We start from the raw sequence: 24,540 nt of genomic DNA, 5'->3' as shown, positions 1-24,540 counted from the left end.
GTTTTATCTCAAGCGGCCATTCGATATGGGAGATGATAGATGATCGCTATCCAAGGCGGCCCATCACGTTTGATCTCAAGTGACAAGAATTTGGTTACATGTTGAGTATGGATGGAGCAAAGAGCTTTAGTATATATGCGGAATCACATTCAGCCAATGTTGGCTGCAACATGAAAGGTTTTTAGAGGTCATAACAAGGGCCAATTGAAGATGAGTTTCAAACACTTCGTACTACAGATATGGTCTCATGGAATCCTAACTTGTTGTAGCTAAGGTGGTGTTGGCAAAGGCTGTGTCTTGCCAAATGCCATCGTTGATAGTTAGTCCTTTTTTTTGATAATATATATTATGGAGTGGAAACTATTATGTACAATTTGTACATTGCCTTTGGCATTGTTAATTTTAATACCAATGGAGCATTTTTATTTTTATTTTTTTTAAAATTGAGTAGAAATTTTGAAATGATTCTCTTGAATTCTGTAAACATGTCCAACCAAGGAGTTTGAAAATTCAACACACTTTTTAAGTGAGCAAGGGCAACTTCACAAAATTGTGAGTCTTCTGCATACATCCTACTACTCAATAGTATACATACTATACATGTAATAGACCTTGGCTCAATGGTTGGCATTCCATACAATCAGCCCAATCCTATTTGTGGGATTCATTAACCTCATTCATACGCTATAGGTCCAATCTCGTAAGTAGGAGCTTTCAGCATTAGACTGGAGAATGCTTGTGGGAAAAAGATAATAACTTTTTTCATTTTTATTGAACTGTCAGACACGGCCAATGTACTAAGCATTGGCAGTGACATGATTGATAGCCATGTACAGATGTATACATGAATGCACTTCGACAGTGGTAAAAGCTATGCACAACTAGTATAAGCATTCTTGTTGTACTTCTGGGTTCCACAATTTATTGTGAGTCTTCTGCATACATCCTACTACTCAATAGTATACAAACTATACATGTAATACACTTTGGCTCAATGGTTGGCATTCCATACAATCAGCCCAATCCTATTTGTAGGATTCATTAACCTCATTCATACACTATAGGTCCAATCTCGTAAGTATGAGCTTTCAGCATTAGACTGGAGAATGCTTGTGGGAAAAAGATAATAACTTTTTTCAGCTTTATCAAAGTGTCATATGTACTAAGCATTGGTAGTGACATGATTGATAGCCATGTACAGATGTATAAATGAATGCACTTCGACAGTGGTAAAAGCCATGCACAACTAGTATAAGCATTCTTGTTGTACTTCTGGGTTCCAAAATTTATTTTTCATTCTCTCGGCTTCTATCTTTTCGGCTTCATTGAGCATACCAGCAGCCGCATATATATTTCTCATGCATATATATGTGTCGGCACACTTCTGGTCCACCTCTACTGCTTGCTCAAAGGCCCATTTCCCAACCTCCACATTTAGCCACTTGCTACAAGCACCCAAAAGACTCCACCAGAGTGGGAGACGTTCAAAAGCTGAAACCTTATCGATTTCAAGCACGGCTTTCTCGAAGTATCCTGCTCGGCTAAATAGATCTACCATGCAAGCATAGTGTTCTAATGTTGGAGGGAGTTGGTAAACATCATGCATACCATCAAACATCACTTGCCCCTCTTCTACTAAACCTGAATGACTACATGCATTCAAGAGAACAAGGAATGTAATAAGATCTGGAACCACATTTTGTGCATTCATTTCTATGAATAAGCAAAACACCATTTTAGAGAGACCAAATTGAGCATACCCTGCAAGCAATGCATTCCAAGATGCGCTATCCCTTACTGGGAGCTCATCGAACACTTGTTGTGCATATCCAAGCATGCCACATTTTGCATACATGTCTACAAGAGCGTTCCCGAGGATAATGTTTCTCTTTATCACTCCTCCTTTACTCACTTCGGTATGTATCTCTTCTCCCATCTCTAGAAATCCAATGCTTCCACATGCTTTCAGAACACAAACAAAAGTGATTGCGTTCGGAGGGGAGTGCCTCTCCTCTCGCATCCGGAGGAACAAGCCCACTGCTTCATGATCGAGTCCATGTCGTGAATATCCGTTGATCATCGTATTCCAAGAGGCCGTGTCCCGTTCCAGGAGCTCGTCTTCAAACACTCCTTTCCCTTTCTCGAGCATATTGCACTTCACATACATGTCTATGATCGCATTTCCTAAAACAACACTTTCCCCCAATAAACCGCTCTTAACGGCCTCAGAATGTATCTTCTCTCCCGTAGTAAGTGACTCTGACCCATGGCAAGCTTTCAAAAGGCAAACCAAGGTGGTCCCATTGGGAGATATACCCTCATGTTGCATATGCATTAAGCAATCCAGAGCTTCATCACGAAGGCCATGTTCAGCATATCCAGATATAAGTGAATTCCACGAAATAACGTCATGAACCGGGAGTTCGTAGAATACTTCTCGTGCTTTATGAATCATGCCACATTTGGCATACATATCCACCAATGCGTTACCAAGTTTAACATTTTTCCTTAATAACCCTCGTTGAGCGGTCACCATTTGGTGTATCTGTTGTCCGGCTTCAAGTAAGCCAGTGCTTCCACAAGCTTTCAAGACACAAAGGAATGTGACTGCATTTGGGGTGAATCCATCATCTCTGATCATTCTCTTGAAGCAATCCAATGCTTCATGATTACGGCTACAGAGAGTATAGCCTGAAATGAGTGTATTCCAAGAGACAATGTTCCGTATAGGAAGCTTTTCGAACACTTCTTGCGCTTCTTCGATCTCCCCACATTTTGTGTACATACTAAGGATGGCATTGTGGATGCAAGGGTTGTTCAGGAAAAGTTTGTTCTCGAGAATATGAGAATGCAACTTTCTAGCTTTAACTATATCCTTGTGTTTTCCACATAATACAAGCAAATCCAAAAGGGATTGAAACTCGACCCTGGGACTTGCTAATTCCTCCATCTTGGCTTCATCAAGAACCAGACAATTTAATCTCCATAGGCTTATTCTTCTCTGATTGTTACCTTCTCTGTTTGGAATTTCATTGGAATGGAGGAGTGCAATGATGCCATGAGGATGACTTACCTTATTACTGTTTGTGTTGGTGTAGTAGCTACATGGGTGACAAAGAGAGGGATCCCTGATGAACAGCTCTGCACTGAAGAAACTGCAAACATTGCACGCCATTCAAACAGAAGAAACCTTCTTCTTCTTCTTCTTCTGGAATCCCCTGTTCTGGGCCTTGTTTCTCAGCTAGAACTAGAATTAGGGGAAACCTCACAAATGCCCTTTCAAAGGATTTTCTTTATTTTCCAAATTACCCCTGAATCTTTGCCGTATGTCAACGCCTCCCCTACAGAGAGGAAAATGCGATGAATCAACTTTTCTCTCGAAACTTGATGGGGCTGAGTGTGGATTTCATGTGGAAATGGTGAAAACTTATGGCCATTTGGGAAAGTAAAGATGACCTTAGTGGTGTTTACGAGGTTTTCCCTCAATTTAATACAACGAGTCTTAGTCAAGTAGTAAACCTTGTGCCTTTTAAACTCTTGCTTTGTGGTCGGTTCATGTCCCACTAGGTACATGAACACCCATGCTAATCGCTCATCGTTGCAAGGGTATTGTTCTTCACATGGACATTGAAGAATTTCCCTAGCAAAACACCCATGCCAATCCCTCAACGTTGATTATGGGAATGAGATTAATCAATGTGGAACGATTAGAGTTGACGAGCATGGGGGGAAATGATATAGAAGTTGTGCAAAAAAGATTTGGATTTATCGATGGCATGCTCTTAAAAACAACGAGTAGGACTAAAGAATGATCATTAGGAGATTCACAATAGATAAATTATGTGACAATGTCATGCACAAAAGAGAGTAAGTGTATGCTCATCAAAAGACACGATCAAAGAACGATTGTCAATATGGCACATGGTAAAACGGGAAGGCTCAAAGGATGTGCATAGTGGAATCCTATGAGTAGTTGTGTTTTCCATGTAACACTCTGGTTTATTTAGAATATGACACCATTGTGCCCTTTATTGGCTAATGGTGGATAGTTTTCTGAACTTGGTCCCTTGGCCTTTTATCCCTCCTAGAGGGTCTTCCACAATAAAAATTGTGGAGCATTGTGCATTCTTTTTGTTATGTTTGTGTTGTTTATTATCATTACCCCGCATTAGATTATTTTTGTTTCCTATTCAAGTAGTGTAGTACCCTTGACATTTCTGACACAAATTAACTAGATCTCTATTATGCATGGATTCAAAAAATATATTTGGTCCAAGAAAAACTCAATGATGGGGGTTTGAATATAATTATTACACATAATTTGAATATGGTAAGAGAAGAATTATATCGTAAACAACAATAGACGGTTTAGAACCACAAGCCTCTATTAGGTTCCATCAAATTCTTGAGGCAACAAGAATACATGCTAGGAATAATTGGAACGAAATGTTATTTTGGGCAATAAAAATGGTGGACATCAAATCTCGTGAAGTGTTCAATAAGTTTTCGAAACCTATGAAGGTATGTATCCTAAGATGTTTTCTTTTACAATTATGCCCAAGAGACAATGAATCATGGAACTTTCAATAATTATCGACAAATGTAATGATGACACTTTTGCTTGTCTTCTCAAAGCATGTGGGAGCATTAGATATATTGATATAGGGGAAGAGACACACAGAAACACCCGAGAAGTATTCTATTACATAGATACAAACCTAAGAGATTACAATGATATCCACTTGTGTTAATATTGTCAGGAAAGCCCCAAACTAAAGTAACCTCTTGTTTCATCTTTAGGTTCGATGCTCAAACATTTGAAGAATGACCATGTCATGTGTTTGAGAAAATATGCATTAACCATAGATCATCTATGGAAATCAACATGAAATGTACTACTCGAAGAGTGATTGAAAGTGAAATAGTACATACAAAAATGAAATTTGGGGTTGCTCAATTTAACAAATGTATCGTCTAGAGATAACAAACTTTGCTTAAGGTATCATATTAGTAAAACGTGATGGTTACATTGCCCTAGGGATAACAAACTTTGCTTAATGTATCATATTAGCAAAACGTGATGGTTACATTGCCCTTCTGATCGTTTGTGAGGCACAAATAGTACATTGATAAATCACATATATTAGCCCACAACTTAACACCAACTATAATTCAATAAATCAACATTAATTTATAATCACTAGTAACTACATTACCTTATCACCACCAAGTTATGAATCATCAATATTAATTCATAATCACACCGCACAGAACATCAAGGATAATTTCTAGACCATCTACATGGGCATTGTCCTTTGTCAATCCCCAAAAATATGATACTTACCTGTTGCACAAGTACCAATTTCATTCAGACTCCATAAAGAAATAGATTCCTATGACAAGCAGTTTGCCAAAAAGATGGTTTACCCTATGCACAACCAGTTTTCATGTTATGAGTTTTCTCTCATATTTCAAAATTTCCATTGCATTGTCCTTCTAGGGTGACCAAAATCTTACTGATTCATAGAAATCTTTGACCATGAAGTGCTTCCAGAACAAATATCATACCTCTCAACCTAATCACCTTCTTCTGAGTTCTCACTCTAATTTCAAAATTCCTATTGTATTGCCCCTTTAGGGAGTGCAAAAACTTTCTGATTCATAAAAAACTTTGAATATTCACATATGTATCTTCAGAAACAGAATATGAATTGCTTTCAAATTACAAATCATAACAATTATCAAAACATGACTTCAAAATCAAAGGAACCTAACAGGCTCTACATAACAGAATATGAATTACAAATCATAACAATTATCAAAATATGACTTCAAAATCAAAGAAACCTAACAGGCTCTATATGACAGATGCAGGTCAAATTTGTTGGATGTGCAAAATATAACCTCAACCCTGATTGAGATAATCCCAGCCCTAATTCTCATGCACGCAGCTTTATGTAATAATAAATGCAACCAAAAGTCTAAATAAAACTTTAAGAAATACGAAATGTGCACATAACACTTGGCAAAATCACCAATCTGGTAACCTAGATCTCTTTTCAGGAAAAGGTCGAAATTCAATAACTTCTGACCTCTCCTGATGAGCGCGTATTCCTAAATAAAACTTAAACTAGACACCATCAATAGCCTAAGAACCTCAACTGGCTATGGAATGAAAATTCTGCAGTAAAATAAATAGGCACATGTCATATTCAACTGTAGTCTTTGTCTAAAGTCAGTAATGAAGATGACTTAGAAAACCCCTTGTTAATTACATTCTATTAGCATTGGTCTGACTTGTTAAGAGTCATACAAGATTGTTTCTCATTAACTTTTTATCCTCCCCAGATAATACCCGCAACAACAATTATTGAATCCAGTTAGAGTCCTGCGAGAACTCATCCTCAAGTTCGCAACTTGAAACAATCATCCATGTCAAGATAATCTCTTCCATGGTATCAGAGCCTTGACAATTCGACATCACACAACAACAAAGCCAGTTGTTCGCCAACTTTAGAACAGCATTTGGCAGCATTCGATCGATCACCTCAGACATTTTGTTAGCCCCAAATAATTTGCAATGAGCTTTTGGCGATCATTCTCGACAATTTTGCTACTTGCCTAAAAAATAGACTAAAGATGCTTTAAAAATCACTTAAACGGTGTGGATACCGAGAAATAAACATCCTCAAACAGGATGTTAAACCGATCATCAATGATGGATTGATTAAATGATGAAGAAAATGTGAGGGTGAAAAACATGCTCATATGAGATAGAGCATCACTGTGATGGAGCAAAGCAAAATATGGTATATCAATGAAGCAGTCAAATGTATTAAAGTGTCAATCAATCAATCAATCAATCGGTATAATCTGTGACCGAAGCCGAGCCCTTTGTGTTTGTGGTCCCAGATTTCCTTTTTCGAGCTTCTGGTTTCCTGTCACAGCTAGTGTTTGCTTTTGGACATGATAAAACAGAATTTTGCACGGGAGAAGACACCCTTTCTTCATTGAGGAGAGGGTGAAGACAAGGCACATCGGTTCCACCACAAGGGACACTAAAAGAGTTCAGCACATAGCCGCCATGAAGAGATCTCACAATTCTCGAATCCTTCGGGTGTTGGATGCCGCCTAATTCTCCATCAATTCTGCCTCGAAACTCGGCGAGAACATTCCGAAGCCGAGAGACCTCAGCTTCAAGGGCAGCTTGCCCTTGCAACCTCTTCATGAGCTGTTGATTTAAAGACCTAAGCTGTTGGACTTGCTCCTCGAGGTAAGAGATATGAGCCTTCTTCTTCTCCCTATACTTCTTCACGGCTTCACGATTGCCCAAGGGTCTTTTCTTAGGGAAACGGGAGACACAGGTATCGGAGGAATGGAATTTGTGGTCAAGGCTGTCCCTGATTAGGGTTTCGGAATCACCCGTGGTTGTGGTGGTTCCTTCTTCGTGTTCGTGGGAGGTGAAGAGGAGGGTACTGTGGGTGTGGACACACGTGTGGGTATGTGGGAGGTTGCTAGGGCCGGGCGGGTTGCACGTGTGGGTGTGGGTGCAAGCGTGTGTGGTGGTGTTAGGAGTACCTTTGAGAAGATCGTCCAGGAAGCTTCGCTCTTCCATGCTCATCATCATCATGCTCGACAGATCGTTGCACTCTCCGAACACGTCGTCCCCGCTGTCTCTGTGGTGGCTGCCATCGCCATTGTGGTTGTCCCCGCAATCGCTCGTCTCTCCTTCGTCCGCCATATCTTCTCTGCTCAGTCTCTCCTCCTCCTTCCGCTGTTCCACGAGCCCCGCCCACGCTCTGCAGAGCGCAGACCGAAGGAAGGAGAGAGAAACAGAGACAGAGACAGAGATGAGGACATCTGTGTGTGTGTGTCTCTCTCTCTCTACTCTGTTGTGTGTGTTTTCTCTCTCCTCCGGTTTCACACTGAGCGCCCGGATCTTCTCTTTTGTCTGTTGTAAGGGTTATATACTTTGTAGTAAGTTTGTCGTGGTGGGGGGGGGCTTCCAAAGAGAAAGAGAGTCCATCAAGAATATTGGGGGCAACACAAGGCCGGCCGGCCGTCCGCGCGGACAGAACACCGCCAACAAAAAAACAGACTTCTGCTTCATTGCACAAACTCTATCGGAGACCTCTTTAACATTCGTAGTCAACAACACACCGACTCGCTCTCTCCCTAACTTTGGAATCATGTCAAACCAAGTTGATATTAGTAGTAGTAGTAGTAGTAGTAGTAGTAGCAACAACAACAACAATAGTATTAGTTTCAAATCTCGATAGTAGTGTCCAGTTGTGGGCCACACATGTTGAAAAGTATGCACCCAAAGGAGCGTGTGGCGAACAACTTCCATACTTTTCACTTTAAATTTCTACCACTCATTTTCTCTAGCTTCCATCATTTCGATGCTCTCTATATGTCCTCTAAGCTCCTCTTGTTGATGAGCTCTCACACTCTACTTATATAAAAGCTTTCTAAGAGACCCCAAAACAATCATGAAGCTCAAAAAATGGTTTCTCTTCAATATTTTTAAACCACCTAGGTCACTCAACATCTAGTTTGTTTCCATCAAATACATGAACAATTTGATACATATCGGGTGTGGCTACAAAATATTCTTATTTAAATCCTAAAGTCTATCAAATGGAAAGGAGGCATGCACGCATACATAGATATTAGCTCATCAACAATGACTAAAGATGGTCATCAACACCCATTTTCATGCAAAAGAGTTCAGCTTTACATAATTGTTTAATGAAATATGCATTGGCGAGCTATCTACATGGGTTGTCCATTCCTTTATTTATTGTTATTTCTATAAGACCATACATGAGTTTATTTTATTGTGGCCAATATCTTACTTCCTTTGCAAGTATTGATTGAGATGATTGATCCACCTTGATTATTCAAGTTAAATGGAGAAGTTACATTTGTCACGAAAATTGTGTACATTATGTGAGCACCCGATTTCTCATTTTTGCAACAAAGTCAAGATTGAACTTTTCAAATTCTTCTAATGAAATGTTCCTTTGATCTATTACCACAATAAAAAAATCTCAGTCACTTTAAATAGAATCGAGGAGATGCTTTCCCTTCAAATTACTCCATGCAATCACTGTCACAACAATAGATGACTCGTTGAATGATGTAGATAGCTCTAAAAATCAATTAGGAAGACATCAACAACACTTCACCCTCACCCCTATTGGCTTTTCATCCTCCTACATTATTGCAACCAACATAACGCAAGGGTGATACTATTCCTAATGCCAAACAAAGTAGCCCTACACCACTAATCAAATAAACCTTCAGAACTCACCACGATCACCTCCATTGACATCACAACCCCCCATTCCCCACAAAAAAGATGATATATAATGATATAAATAAATAATATAGAGTGACCTCGTCACAATACACTTGCAAAGCAATAAAAATGAAGGTCACAACTACATCGACAAATGATTATAGCCGAATACTTTACCTTGACAAGCAAACCACCATCTGCATCTTCAACTTGTTACGACAAATTATGTAGATTATGCCCTAAATTTGATACCACCACTCCCATGACCATGGCCACCCTTGTTGGAGATTCTCCTTTGACCTCAATAAAAGCCCCACAATTTCACAATATTTTGTGAGAAGGGTGTGTAAGAAACCAAGAAAATTGGATTTCATGGCATTGCCTAGGTAGGTTTGCGAGAGCCATGCATGTAGAATGTCAATTAATGTTGCCCTTGATGATATCCCCTCCTCCATTCACAACAGTGCACTTGTAAGTGTGAATTTTGTGAGTGTTGATATGTTGTAAGTGTGAGTAAAATGTGGTTGCACCTCTATATGTATTGTGATTTTTAGTTTATTTGAGGTTTGTATGTGGTTGCACTTTTAATGGTGTTTATGTTTTAATATGCACATATACCATGGGTATATGAGTGCAACGGGGGAGGCTGGTGTAATTGGCATAATCCCATTTGTGTGTGTAACTATAGAACGTTGTATGTCTATGTCTATGTAATCAACGAATATGTGTGTGTGAACGTGTGCAAGTGTGTATTTGTGGAAATGGGAATGTATATTTCAGTAGTTTATAATAAAAAAATGTGTGCACTTGTACTTCTCTTTCATGTGCATGTATGTCTTATTTTGTGTGTGTGTGTGTGTGTGTGTGTGTTTAGTTTTGATATTTGAGGAGCAGCCTGGGGGTAATTTTCAAAATTAGGGGAGAAAGGTAAACTTTTGATTTCGGGGAGAAATTTAGTGATATTTTGCTAACATAAAGGTCCCACGGTCTCCCACCCCCTCCTTTTTTTATAGGTGTCTCTAGGTTATAAAAGCGAGAGGACAAGGTGTAGAAATAGGTAGTGAGAAGTTAGAACCTCATAGAGATAAGTTGAGATACGAATAGAAGGGGGATTACATACAAGGAACTTGTGACTATAGTGCAAGAGGGCATAAATAATGTAAAAGACTACAAAGGTCAGTTTTGGTTCTCTTTAGAGCTTCTTCTTCATATATTATATGGAGTTATAGCCTCAATCTTGTTTTTGTTGGTTCTCTCACTTTCATCAAGCCTTGATCGTCACCTTAAGCTATAAGTTCAAACCTAAATTGTCATATTCAATATTTGAGCTTCAATGTAATTCACAATGGGTATATTGTTTATATATGGATTTCTTATGTTATATTTGATTAATTACTTTACACACTTAATGGAGTTACAATTGTAGCTTAAGGTTTCTCAATACCACGCTTAATTAGTTGTTCAAGATGTTTAGAGTCAGTGTGAGAAGATGGTTCTTGAGTGAAATAGTTCACTCCATTGGTATTCTCAAACACAAGTGACACGCGCTCTTGCTTGTCTCCTCAATGATAGGGTGTTCTCCCACTTGGACTCCATACCAACAAGCAAATGAGATATATTCTTGATTCAAGTCTCCTTGATGGGGCCAACACGACTCATACCTAAGTGTTGGAGCTCGAATGATTGACTCATGAGGGGTCAATATACCACATTGCATGCTAGAAGCTCTATGAATAGATCTAGCGAGTTTAACATGACATGCTAGTATTTCAATCAATCACATGTGAAGTGTTCAAATGTCTTCTTGCACTAGGGCTAGAATATTTCATTTCTTTCTCCTTGTATGTCTAACATCTATACCTTTGTTTATGCGATAAATCACACATAGAAATGTATTCAATGTTTTATTTAAGTGAACAAAAAAAGAGTAATTGTGATATTTTTTACAAGCTATAGCCTATGATATAATATTCCTAGAAAAACATTTCTCATGCACTACTCACTCTCATAAACTCTACAAGATTTCTTAATGAGAGGAAGGGTATGCATCCTCACATTATTGATGCCTTCTTTTATCATAAGAAAATATTTCCAAGTGTCTTTCAATCGTTCCAACTAAACCTTTTCATAGATGTCATAAAACCAGGTCGTAAAGTAGAGTTGTCGGGTGATTGTACCAAAATTGGAGTCTTTTTAGAGAGTTTAATTTGTATGACCTCCAATGGAAACAACTTTTCAAATTGTGGCCATTTGACATACCCGCTTAAGATGTCTCTATGTATTTCATTTATTAATATGATGGATTTTATAGGGGTAGAAATTGATCCATGAATCACATTGACATGATATCAAGATTTTTTCTTTTTAAAAGAAAGATACGCCTTAGTATATTGTTGAGAAATGTACATATAGAAAACAGAAGGAGACATTTCATCTCACCTCTATTGTAATACAAAGCTAATACCAACATCTGATAAAACAGATGATATCATATAAGGAACAAATGGAGCACAATCTACAAGCTATGCAATAATAAAGAAGGTATGGCATAATTCCACTTTATACCAGAAGTCGTATCTGAAAATAAGTGAAGCCCTCACCACCGTTTCTTAAAGTCCACTTGACGTTGCCTTTGAGCATCAGTTGAACCTTGCAGATCATCATAGTCCACGTATGGTATGGACAAATAACAACCAGAATTCAATAAGCATAGTACTGAGATGTATGTGAGCATTATTAAAAACAACCTCGCATCTCATTTTCCATATTGTCCAAAGAGCTAATGACGTAATAGTACGCCAAATAACCAAAATTTCAGTTCTAAACTGTGGAATAAAAGATGGAAATGAAGTGAGATAAATGTACCCATTGGAAAAGTGAAAAACATGAGAAGCATGCATAGTTTCATACTTCATAACATCTCCATGAAGGACACCCCATAATACTACACCCCACGAGAAGATAGAACGAGTATAATGGTGTCTCAATAATAAAAACAATTTACTCTAGAATTGCTTGATTTTGGGACATAACCAAAACAAATGCAAAATAGATTCCGTAAATGCACCACAATGCATTCCACAAGCATATTGTTGATTTTGCCTCAACCAATCACCAACAGGAAGAGCATAATGCATCAACAACCAACGAAAACAAATCACTTTTTTCGGCAACCGCATACTCCACAACCATTTCCAAAATTTTGTAAGTTGCAATGCATTCACATTATTTGCAGTCCAATGCTTCATGGCAACAGGGCATTTATACTTTGATTGCAATAATAAATTTCTACCTAGCTTAATTGAATACCGGAAAAACTCCAAGTGTTTACCATTTCCACTAGCATTCGGTTTTTTCCATTGATAATCAGTTGGATCCCAATCCAAATTATAAAGCGGTTTTTTTTTAAAAACCCACAATGAACAACATCGTAAGCATCCTTGAAAGGGTGGATCCAAGAACCATTTTTTCCCGATCTTGCAACTACTCGAATCGCTGAAACATTAGCGGACATCCACACATCTGATTCAGAAAATACATGCCACAACCTACCATCATCATCCACATTAAAGTATATTACATCACCCGTAGTGTTAATTACTTTAGCTCCTAAAATAACTTTTAAAGGAGAGAAATAACCAAACCAAATCTGATTGCTAGAGGGGGACCATGAAGCCATAAATTGTCCCAATGCCACTTGCATATCATTGCACATAATAACACTTCCTCGAACTGAAAGCGTCGGCAAAGATTGTAATGGTTGATTCATAACATAGCCTCCCCATGATAGAACATTACCTGCTATTGATGCATCCATAGAAGCCCAATTCAACCGAGGACGGCTACCAAGCAGAAAACCCCTTGAATCTGAAAAGAAAAAGTTCCAGGTCAAGGGCTGTCTCAACAAGTCATCCGTTGTCGAAGGCGCCTTCCAAACTAGAAACTTTTTAACAGTTGACCAACTTGTGAGAATTCCATTAAAAAACCTATCTTCTAATAAGGTTGTTTTAAACAAATGAAAATTCTGAATAAAGCCCCATCTTAATGATGGTAGCCACTTTCCTCCTATTGTTGGGCCACATGATATCAAGATTACTATATCGATGTGTGTTTCATCTTTAATATCCTCTGATCATAACATTCCGTGAACTCGAGGGCAAGTTGATGAGCAAGGGTAGGTTATGTGGTTGCATTGATTGTTTTGGTATGGTTTAAATTCACACACAAAACAATTAGTTGTCATTTTTTTGTCTCAACCACAAAACCTCATTGGATATTCATTATTGCAGCGGAAACTTTGGATTATCAGATTGGTGATAGATATTGGCAAATACAAGGCCTTCCCCTACCCGAGGATGCAGGAATGATGCTTGATACAGAATATGTTGATGATACAACAACCTATGTTAAGGGGGATGCAAACAACTTGGACAGACAACAAAGTGCAATAAATGAGTTTTGTAGGGAATTGGGTGAGAAAATAAACTGGAATAAATCAGTGGGCATTTGGATTAGCAATAAGCCTATGGTAAATTGGGCTCCAAACCCTAATTTCATATGGTTGAGGAGAGGAGAAGCTACTAGATACTTGGGTTTCAAAATTGGGATGGACATTGATCACTTAGAACACTACACTCTACTTGTGGACAAAATAAAAGCGAAGTTAATATGGTGGAATGCAAGAAAACTATCCTTTGCAGCCAAGATTGTGATTGCAAATTAGGTTCTAATGGCCACAATATGATGAAAGTGATAAAAAGGCTGATCAGAAATTTCTTATGGGGGGGCATAGAGGAAAAACATGCTTGTGCAAAGGTTGCATGGACTACACTCATAAAAGATAAAAGTGAAGGTGGGGTGGGACTAATAGATATTATGGTGCAAATGAAGGCCTTGCTAGACAAATTGGTGGTCAAGAGCTTGCAACCACCTGAGGCACCTTGGAAAATTCTCTAACGACGCAGATGGAAGATGTGGTTGCCAAGACATGGTGGAAGTTGGCCAAGTAGTGCCTTTTGGGGGTTTGTGCCAAAAATACGACCCAAATACTAGGGATGTACACAGAGTATATGTGTTGTTGGAATTATGAAGGCATGGAATGGAATAAGAAAGGGAATCGTTTGTAGGTGGAGAAATGATGCATATGCTCGAATGTACATGCCTATTGTTTGTAACCCATTAATTAGAGATGTGGATGTGCTGATGATAGGACAAAAAGCAGGCTTCAAATGGGCCAATTTAATCAATGCCCAAGGGAATACATTGGCAGATTGGAAGAGATTTCTATGTAATGATGTGGGCACTCAAAAGGCTAGAATATGGAGGATAAACAAGGGTAAATGCATGCTAATGAGGATTACAGATGCATTTGCATGCAACAGGCATATCTTGGAAGATGCAGCCATAAGTCCCTCTGAAATGGAATGGATAGGACTCATCGATGCTGAAAATTATCTAATTGGAATTAAGGGAATGAAAGTCGGATCTAATGAGGCATGCTACTACAAAATAGAGCATAGAATGGTAATATGTGAGCAACTAGCCTATCAAACTGAAAGGCCAATTAGGTTACTTGCAAAAAATCGAAAGGATATGATAGTTGACCCCAAGCCGAGTAAGCTCAAACCAACGACAGTGTGTTGGCCAATAGAAGGGCATTCAAATAAGCTATCATGGGACCCCACAATGTATTTCTGGAAAACTCAAGGTCAAAGTGATGGTGCCAAGTTGGTGCAATTTTTCAGGTACAACACGAAAATCGGGAGGCAAATTATCCTAAGACAAGAACACAAAGATATTGCAGCTCGTAAAATTTGGATACAAGAGGGCATTAGTGAAAGGAGATTAGCTAAATTCTTGAAAATGATATGGCATGACAACGGTGACCGCAAGATAATGATGTGCTTATGGCTTATTGTGCATAGAGCCTTGCCTGTAGGGGCGTGGGCTAAAGCCCTAATGTAGACCCTAGATGTAGTGCATGTGGACAACTAGAAAGCATTTCCCATTGTCTCTGGGAATGTCATGAGGCTACGATTGTGTGGAGAAGGGCATTACGATTGCTTTGCCATGCCTCTAGCTCATTTACCCTCAATTGGGGACATGCTTGTTGGAATTGTCTTGATGATGACGTAGAGAAATTTGATAGCACATGTACAACTGTGTACAGAGGGGAGAATGGAACTATTCGATTGATGGTTAGTAACAATGCACCTAGAAGTAATGCCCAGAAGCAGAAAATTGAAGATCTATGGATGTTGCTAGCACCCATTATCATATGGAACATTTGGACCGCAAGATGTACCAGGGTATTTTTAGCAAACAAACGGCCTCCAGTAGAATCTATTAAGCTAATATGACACACATTAATAACTACATTGAGGGCCCAATATGAGCGGATTGATGGAACAGATGATGCTTCAGATTTAATGAGGCTGAATTTCAGAAAACGATGGTGTACTACACCGGATGGCTGCAGAAATTGGAGTGGATATACGATGGTAGTACGTAGTACCGAGATGGTTGTTCCCCCCTCCCATTAGATGATAGAGGGGCGTGAATGACACGACAAACATGGAGAACAAGCATGTGGGCTATTTAGTGTAAGATAAATATGTGATGTAGCCCATATGGAAGTAGGTAATGTCTAAAGTTGTGCATTATATGTCATTTTAACTAATGGAGTATATTCTTCTTTGGAAAAAAAAACCTCATTGGATGATTAAAGCTCGAAACTAAATATAGTAATCTTACTTTTTTTTAATTCGATGCTTTTGAGCCCTATTCGTGTGGTGCACATAATGAAAATTTTGTGTGGTGCACATAATGAAAAATTTGTATCAACATCTTTCAGTGGTTTAGATTGACCAATTGATAATCTCTTCCTTAAAGTAGTGCATAACAAGCTACTAATAATATTTTAATGCAAGTTTGTATGAAGGATTCTCCCATGGAAAATTAGGTTCCATGGTGAATATTGTCAATATTTACATAACAATTATTAATATGATATTACTAACACCAAGTTGAATGGATAGTGGTTGGGTCATCATATAGGCATGTGACAACAATGTCGATCAATTCTATAGATTAAGAATAATATTGACTTATAGTAGTGCAGATGTGGATGGATCTACAACCCTTTGTGGTTATATGGTCTATCACAAGTAGAATAATATCTTGTCATTTTACATTATGTGCATTGATGTGGCGTCAACATTGTTGATTTCATGTTGCATTAGATTAAATTGGCATTACATTTCAAATTGTCATGTACATGATGGAATGTCAACCTCGTGTTTTGTTAAGTTACAAGGGTTGAGTCACAAGTTTCAATTCAGATTAGGTTAAATAGGCATTACTCTCCTTTAAGGCATCTTAAATTAATTATAATGGTTCTATCATGATTCATTACAATTATTATTATTGTTTGATAGAATTATGAATAAAGACTTTGGCCACAAGTTTTGTTGCTTTATTTTGTAGATTCCTAGCAATCTATGATATGTGAATGCCATTGTTATGTGCATCTATATCCGAATTATCCATATTACAAAGTATTTTGACTCACCCCTTGGTCTCGTTAGAGTTTTAAAGTGGGAAATGTTAGCATACTAAAAATGTTATGAGGTCCAATTTGAAGGCAAAATTTGCCAAATGCACTAAGAAGAACATTCAAGCACACACTCCTTTTGTATGTGGATGATTTGGTTCTCACAAGCAATAATGAAGAAGATCTAATTTAGACCAAGCATACTTCGGATCTTGGATTGCTACACTTGCACTATTTAGAACCGGAAGTATATTGAGAAAGCAAAATATATTTGTAGTTCAAACTAAATATGTCCACATAAATTTGAAAGTATTCACATGGAGAATTGCAAAACATGGCAGTGGAGGTAAATTGGTCAAGAGTAGGATAGAAAAATAGAGAGAGAGAGAGAGAGAAAGAAAGAAAGAAAGAAAGATATATTAACGTCTTCTAAGGCCAAAATTGGCCCATGAGACAAATGGTGTACAACAAAAATGGGATATTTACCCATTCATCGAAAATAAAAATAAGATAAAATAGAGTTTAAGCTAAATAGTTCTAAGAAAACAACAAACATGTTCTATATAAAAAACATGTTCTACAATGAGAATGATTCTATACTAGGCCTAATTTCATTTCCATCCAAGTCTCTCGAAGAGAAGCGGGGGGTCAAAGGGTTGCCATGATGTGGATGTGGCCCGTGGTCCCCATGTAAGAGGTACCCCAACCATAGCTTCGAGTCGACGTAGCTCACGTTCCCTTATCTTCTTAATCTTTTCTACTCCACGTTGACTTGTGTTGAAGCCCAACATCCGAGGACGTTTGGTTGCTCTTTGTATTTCTGCTTCCTCAAGGGAGAGGCCGAGCGGCATGAGTGTATCCACATTCATCGTCTCCCCATGTTCCTGAAAAATTACACTAGGTACATGTTGATGAGTAGTAAAAGGGTTATGATTAACACTTTGTAATTTATCCTCCCTATGTTGTTTTAGCTCTAAGATATACCTACCTAGTCTCTTTACACTCGGGGTATCTAATAGTTTGGAGAGGGTGGGAGAGGGTCCTAGTATGTCTTGGTATTCCGCCCGTATCTCGGCATAAGTTGGGCACTTGCATGTGAAGTGATACTCATCCTCTATCTCTATGTGGCATAACCTACATAGCCTTTCCTCTCTAGGGATTCTATTAGCTCGACCATTCTCAATCTCAAGTTGGTGAGATGATATCCTAAGTTGTCCAATGGCCACCCTTAGTGCATTTGATAAGAAAGTATCTAGGTATCTTGGTCGTGTAATAAACCCTAACTTAGAAAAGTGCAAGAAGTGTTCCTTATAGTACACCATTTTAGATGGGAGTGGCTCTCGTGGGGTGATCCATTTGTATCGAGTGTAGATTTGCCATATTTCTTGGCGTATCACTTTATTACGATCTTCACGAGAGATTAAAGTTTGATCAGTCCCATGGTTGTACTTAAGGGGAGGTAGGTTATTAATGTCTATGCCATTTGCAAATAACCAACTCACCACAATGCTATACCAAGAGTTGGTGTCTCCAGATACATGTAAGGATCGGGATGCCTCAAAGGCTCGACGGGATATCCTATCTTGTGGTTGACTATGTATCCGATGAATAAAAGCTACCACTTGAAAGAGTGCTTCTACTAACATCGGGGGTAGGCTAAACTCCGCTCTAATAATGTCATGTGGTACTGTCGATTTGCTTCGGAGTTGACGTGATAACATCACCACTAAAGGTCTCTCCAATTGCGTCCACATGAAAGATGGTAGACCTGGAGCCCATACTACTGATGCATACATGAGGGACGGGGTCACTAATGAGTCGAAAAGCCATCCCTTAGTCCGTGGCTCTTGAAAGTATGCTTGGTGGCATTGTCTCTCTAAGAGTGAGAGGGATGCATATCCTCTCGTTAGCCTATCTTTGGCTGCCTGGGTCATCGAGAATTTACCTGAGCGAGCACTAAAAGTGACTCCCAAGTATACATAAGATCCCACCACCTCAACTAGTTTATGAGAGAGGATGAGGTGACATTTACTCCTAACTCTGGACGATGTATGAAAGATAAGGACTTTAGTTTTCGCTAGATTCACTACCAGTCCTCGTTGTGTACAAAAGTCATCTAGGGCATTAAGATGCTTTTGTAGGTCGTGTTCCGACTCCGAGAGCAAGACAATGTCGTCTGCGTAGAGTAAGAGACTAACTTGCGTATCCCTAATAGCCACTCCTTTGCCTCCCTTACGAGCAATAAAATCAGTGATCTCATCAATGTAGATCCCAAAAAGAGTCGGTGATAGGGGGCAACCCTGTTTTACACCAATGGTGCTAGTGAAACAATCGGATAGGCCACCTGGGCATCTTACGCGCCCATAGACTTGCTCATATAGGGCATAAATGGCCCAAATCATGTCATTTGGTATCTCCAAGCTCTTAAGTCTATCAAACAACCTCTCCCTAGGAACTGTATCAAAGGCTTTGCGAAAGTCCACAAAGCAACAATATAGTTTCTTCTTACGAGCCTTTGTTTGGTCAATTAAGCACCTAAGTGTGAAGATGTGGTCAATAGTGGAGAAGGCTCGTCTAAAGCCAGCCTGCTCAGGTGCTCGAAGACTTAATGTTTCCATATAATCACTGAGCTCCGCTTCCATTACTGCACCATATAGTTTAGCAAGCGTATGACCTATCATAATGGTCCTATATGTATTTGGGTCCATTGGGTCCCCTCCTTTATGTATAGGGGCCACAGTGTTCATGGCCCATTGTGGTGGAAAACCCTCGGCGAGGGCGCGGTTGAAGATTAGAGTGAGAAGGGGAGCTAGGCACTCTCGAGCATATATGATGTGCTCGGCTCGCAATCCTGTGTGGTCCATGGATTTCCTATGTTGTAATTTTTTTTTATGACCTTCGTGACCCTAGAGGTCGTGAAAAGTGTCCCCATGGTAGGTCGAGGTGTGGAGGGCATTGGAATGGGTGGTTGGTTCGGGACATGGTAGAGTCTCTCGGTATATGTGTGCCAAATATTGGGATCCTCGATGGGTGTTTGTGGTCTCGGTTCCCGTAGTCTCTTCCATGCAAGGGCACAATCCCTACTCATGAGCATATGATAGAGTTCCCAATATTGAGATGCTTCCCAAGCTCGTCTTTTACGACGTGTCATCTTGCGCATCTCTTTGCGAGCCTGTACTAAGGAGATAGTACCACTGAGTCGCGATACTTTAAGTTGTCGATACAACTCTCTACAATCCTCGTCATACCACTTGTTTTGTGGCATAGACCCTATTCTACTATGATTGGAGTCTTTCGTGTATGGGAAGCTACTAGTGGCGGCTGAGTGAAGGATGTGTGTGAGTTCTGTAGTGAGGTTCTCTAAAGGCAAGGAAGAATCAAACGAGGAAAGATGGGCTTGAACATGTCGAGAGTAGATGTCCGCGAGCTCATGCGTGAAATGTATTATAGTGTGATGGGTTGGTTTACTAGAGTTGGTGGTGTGGGAGGTGTCACATTTTAGCTCAAAGTATAGGAAGGTATGGTTTGCCCCAATGGGGCATGGTGTCGAATACATGTGTATAATGGACGTATTCACACTATCCCGTGTTGGCCATTTATGTAATTAGCATAAAGGGTAGTTGCCCTAAGTTGGTCACTATATATAGTGACCTTGTAACCTCTTTGTGAGGTTGGGTGTTGTATTATTGCTTTATGAAATAAAGACTCTTTTGTGCCTCTCTCTCTCTCTCTCTCTCTCTCTCTCTCTGTGCACGATCTATGACTCTGTCATACGCAGGGAATAAACAGGAATCGAGTGCTTCTTGATCTTCCGCACTGACGACATTGCCTACAACATCTGGTATCAGAGCCTGCACAGTAGTCGGTCCTTCAATCCGCTGTCGGCCGTCGTCTCAGCATTCGGTTTCCTGCGTCATTCGAAAAAGAGAGAAGAAGAACAAAAGAAAAACGAGGTTTTGCACCTCATCGCGTTAGATCCTCTTGCTTGGAGTAAGCCATCAGGTTGTACTCTGTTCCTTGTGATCGTAACCGCTCGAGGTGAAATCCCCTTGTGTATCATTGACACGATCGTGCTCCATTCGGTTAAACGACATCCGAAGTAGTCAACAAACGCTGCTCGCCGCTCGTTGTAACCACTCGGTGCAGATCGGTCTCAAGACAACAACCCCAATTCGTGCTTCATCCGGCTGATCGACATTCGAGAGGATCAGGTGGATCTGTCTCTCTCGTCGCTGCAGCCACCCGAAGCAGAATCGGTCCAGATAATCGGTTTCAATAATCGGTATTCGGCATATATATCCGAAGCGAACCGGGCTCACTCCGACTCGGCAACATCCGGGAAGACCAGTCGGTTCTGTCCCTCAAGCTACCGGAGTCAATTCGAGCAAGTTCAACAAATACATATATCCGAAGCCGAACCGACTCGGGTTCAAATCCGACTAGAACGATATCGGGTGAGCCAACCGGCTGCACTCCTTCAAGGTTCGTAGTCAACTCCGAACCGAGCTTCGCCAACCGAAACCAAATTTGATGGCATCAACATCCGGCTCGTCAGAAATGAGTCTACGAAAGTTCGATGGATCGAACTTTAACTTCTGGAAGGAGCAAATGCAGGACTATCTCATAGTCAAGGGGCAAATCGATCCCATCGAAAATGAAGAACCTCCAGAAGGATACAAACCAATTGAGTGGCAGAAGCTGGACAGAATCGTCCGCGCCACGATTCGGATGCACCTATCGGAATCGGTATACTTTACGGTGCAATCGTGTACGACAGCATTCGAACTGTGGAAAACACTGTCGGACACTTACGAAAAGAAGGTCGCCGCAACGAAGATGTTTCTGATCCGGCGCCTCTACAACTTGCGGATGAAAGAATCCGATTCGGTTCAAGCACACCTCAATGAGTACGAAAGCATAAGCTCCCAAATCTCGTCACAGGGGACGGCAATCGAGGATGAACTCAGAGCAATGATACTCATGAGCAGCCTTCCCTCATCATGGGAAACTTTCGTCACAACCGTGTGCAACGCGTCAACCACGGCTGTCAAATACTCCGAAGTCACGAGCGCAATTCTGACCGAAGCAGCTCGGAGAAAGTCTTTTGCCAAAGACTCAACAGACGACGCTTACGTAGTACAAGGTTCGACAGACCGATCGAACATACGAGGAAGAGATTCCTCACGACCGCCGAACAATCAGCGAAGACGGAGCCAGTCACGGGATAACCGAATCTGCAACTATTGCAAGAAACCCGGACACATCAAAGCCGACTGCCGCGCACTCAAGAACAAGAACAACAAGAAGAGTGGCCGTCATGAGGAGATCAATTACGTCAGCTTCTCAGCTGATGTACTACCGGACGACCCGAATATACTATCAATCGAAAATCCAGTCGGATCAGAAGTTCTACTCACGACTGAAGAATCGAGCACATGGCTCTTAGATTCGGGCGCGTCATTTCACGTGACTCCTCATCGATCCCAATTTCGGCAATATACGATCCGTCACTCCGACTCAGTTCGAGTCGGCAACTCACAACACTGTGACATCATCGGAATCGGCACAGTAGAGCTCAACCTTGCAGGTGGCTCTACACTTGTACTCCACAATGTCCGACATGTACCCGAGCTCTCAAGGCCATTGATCTCAGTCGGACAACTAGATGAAGACGGCATTCGTGCCGGTTTTTCTTCGGGAGGGTGGACACTCCACAGGGGGAACCTCCTGCTTGCTAGAGGACCCAAGATACACTCCCTGTATCCGTTACATGTTACGCTCAGAGAGGGTAACCTGTTTCTGATGGATATTCCTGTGTCATCACTATGGCACCGAAGATTAGGACACCTCAGCAAGGCCGGCATCACGCACCTATCTAGAGCCGGATACATCCCCAAACTCTCCTTCTCCGACCATCAATTCTGCGAGCATTGCCAGTATGGCAAACAAGTAGCCGCATCACACCCGACATCAGCACCAAGAGAAACGAGACCTCTCGATTTAGTCCACTCGGACGTCTGCGGCCCAATGCCGCATCAGTCTCTTGGCGGTGCCTCTTACTTCGTCACCTTTATTGACGATTCGACTCGAAAGGTGTGGGCTTATCCAATTCGCACTAAAGATCGGGTCTTCTCGATCTTCTCAGATTGGCTCGCTATGGTAGAAAATCAAACCGGCCGAAAACTGAAATGCTTTCGGACAGACAACGGTGGAGAGTTCAAATCCGAAGAATTCGTCAAATTCTGCCGACAACGCGGCATCAGACGTGAATTTACGGCACCACACAGCCCGGAGCAAAACGGGATTGCCGAACGGATGAATCGGACAATCCAAGAAAGGATAGTTTCCATGCTCCAACACTCCGGACTGTCGGATGGCTTCTGGGCAGAGGCTCTACTCACGGCAGTACACATAATCAATATGTCGCCAAGTAGACCTCTAGGACTTCTAATTCCTCAGGAACTATGGATCGGCAGTAAGCCGAATTACGACAAGCTGAGGATCTTCGGATGTGAGGCGTACGCCCTTATTCCGAAAGATGATCGCCGAAAACTTGCACCTCGGTCCAGGAAATGCATTTTCCTTGGATATGGATCAGACGGCGAAATGGGATACCGACTCTGGGACCCCGAACGCAGGCAAATCGTTCGAAGTTCGGACGTTGTGTTCAACGAGTCGGCTATGAATCCATCAGTCGAAAAACCGATCGAAGTCCGAAGGGTAACATTCTCCGATGTGCCGACTCTTCAAGAAGGCCCCGCTCTCAACACACGGTCAGCTTCACGGGTAGCTGAACCTTATACTACCGACTCGGACAACTCTGACTCGGCACAGCCGAATGTTTCGGTTTCGGACCATCCGACCTCGATACCCGATGCGACCAGTCCAATCATACCTCGACGATCCGAGAGACTGTCGCAACCTCCGGAGAGGTACTCTCCTGGAATTTTCTTCACCGACGCCGGCGAACGGACGTCTTACGAAGAAGCATCGACATCTGTCGATTCCGCCACCTGGCATCTGGCGATGGAGTCGGAAATGCACTCCATTCGAGCAAACAAGACTTGGGATCTGGTCGAATTACCTAGGAACCGACGTGCTCTTCCTTGCAAGTGGGTTTATCGACTAAAAGAGACGTCTGATTCGACCACCCCAAAGTACAAGGCCAGATTAGTTGCGAAGGGCTTCCGACAAGAATATGGCGTCGACTTCGACGAGATTTTTTCACCAGTGGTGAAAATGACAACCCTTCGTTTTCTACTCGGCGTAGTGGCCGCCGACAACTTGGAGCTGATTCAGCTAGATGTCAAAACAGCCTTCCTCCATGGTGATCTCGAGGAAGAAATTTATATGGAGCAGCCGAAAGGCTTCGTGGCAACTGGCCAAGAACATCTAGTCTGCCGACTCAGGAAGAGTCTATACGGCCTCAAACAGGCACCACGACAATGGTACAAGAAGTTCGACGACTTCATCCAATCGATCGGCTTCTCCAAAAGCGATGAGGACCATTGTCTCTTCACCAACACAGCTCAAGATGGATCACCCATCTTCCTCATCATTTACGTGGACGACATGCTAATTTCTGGACGCCACGCGGGCGAACTTGCCGATCTCGTTCGGCAACTGCGGTTGAAGTTTGCCATGAAGGACCTCGGTCCGGCACGACACATCCTTGGCATCAAGA

At 41.0% G+C, this 24,540-nt stretch overlaps 2 protein-coding genes across 2 annotated transcripts; both read right to left on the bottom strand.

Annotated features, from left to right (window-relative positions):
- Nucleotides 1-1,114: 1,114 nt before the first annotated feature.
- LOC147868726 (putative pentatricopeptide repeat-containing protein At3g05240) lies at nt 1,115-3,235 on the bottom strand. The gene has a single exon (XM_087322880.1). It carries the CDS (start codon nt 3,173-3,175, stop codon nt 1,247-1,249), a length of 1,929 nt encoding a protein of 642 aa, XP_087179006.1. The 5' UTR covers nt 3,176-3,235; the 3' UTR covers nt 1,115-1,246.
- Nucleotides 3,236-6,254: 3,019 nt separating this feature from the next.
- On the bottom strand, nt 6,255-7,821 carry LOC147868725 (basic leucine zipper 23-like). Its single transcript, XM_087322868.1, has one exon. It carries the CDS (start codon nt 7,739-7,741, stop codon nt 6,860-6,862), a length of 882 nt encoding a protein of 293 aa, XP_087178994.1. The 5' UTR covers nt 7,742-7,821; the 3' UTR covers nt 6,255-6,859.
- Between the last annotated feature and the right edge of the window lie 16,719 nt (nt 7,822-24,540).

Source organism: Azolla caroliniana, unplaced genomic scaffold (assembly GCF_043228905.1).
Source record: "Azolla caroliniana isolate FFs.n. ecotype wild unplaced genomic scaffold, voAzoCaro1.0.p SCAF_1, whole genome shotgun sequence".
Taxonomy (NCBI): domain Eukaryota; kingdom Viridiplantae; phylum Streptophyta; class Polypodiopsida; order Salviniales; family Salviniaceae; genus Azolla; species Azolla caroliniana.
Note: the sequence above shows the minus strand (reverse complement) of the source record. Positions and strands in the feature narration are given on the sequence as shown.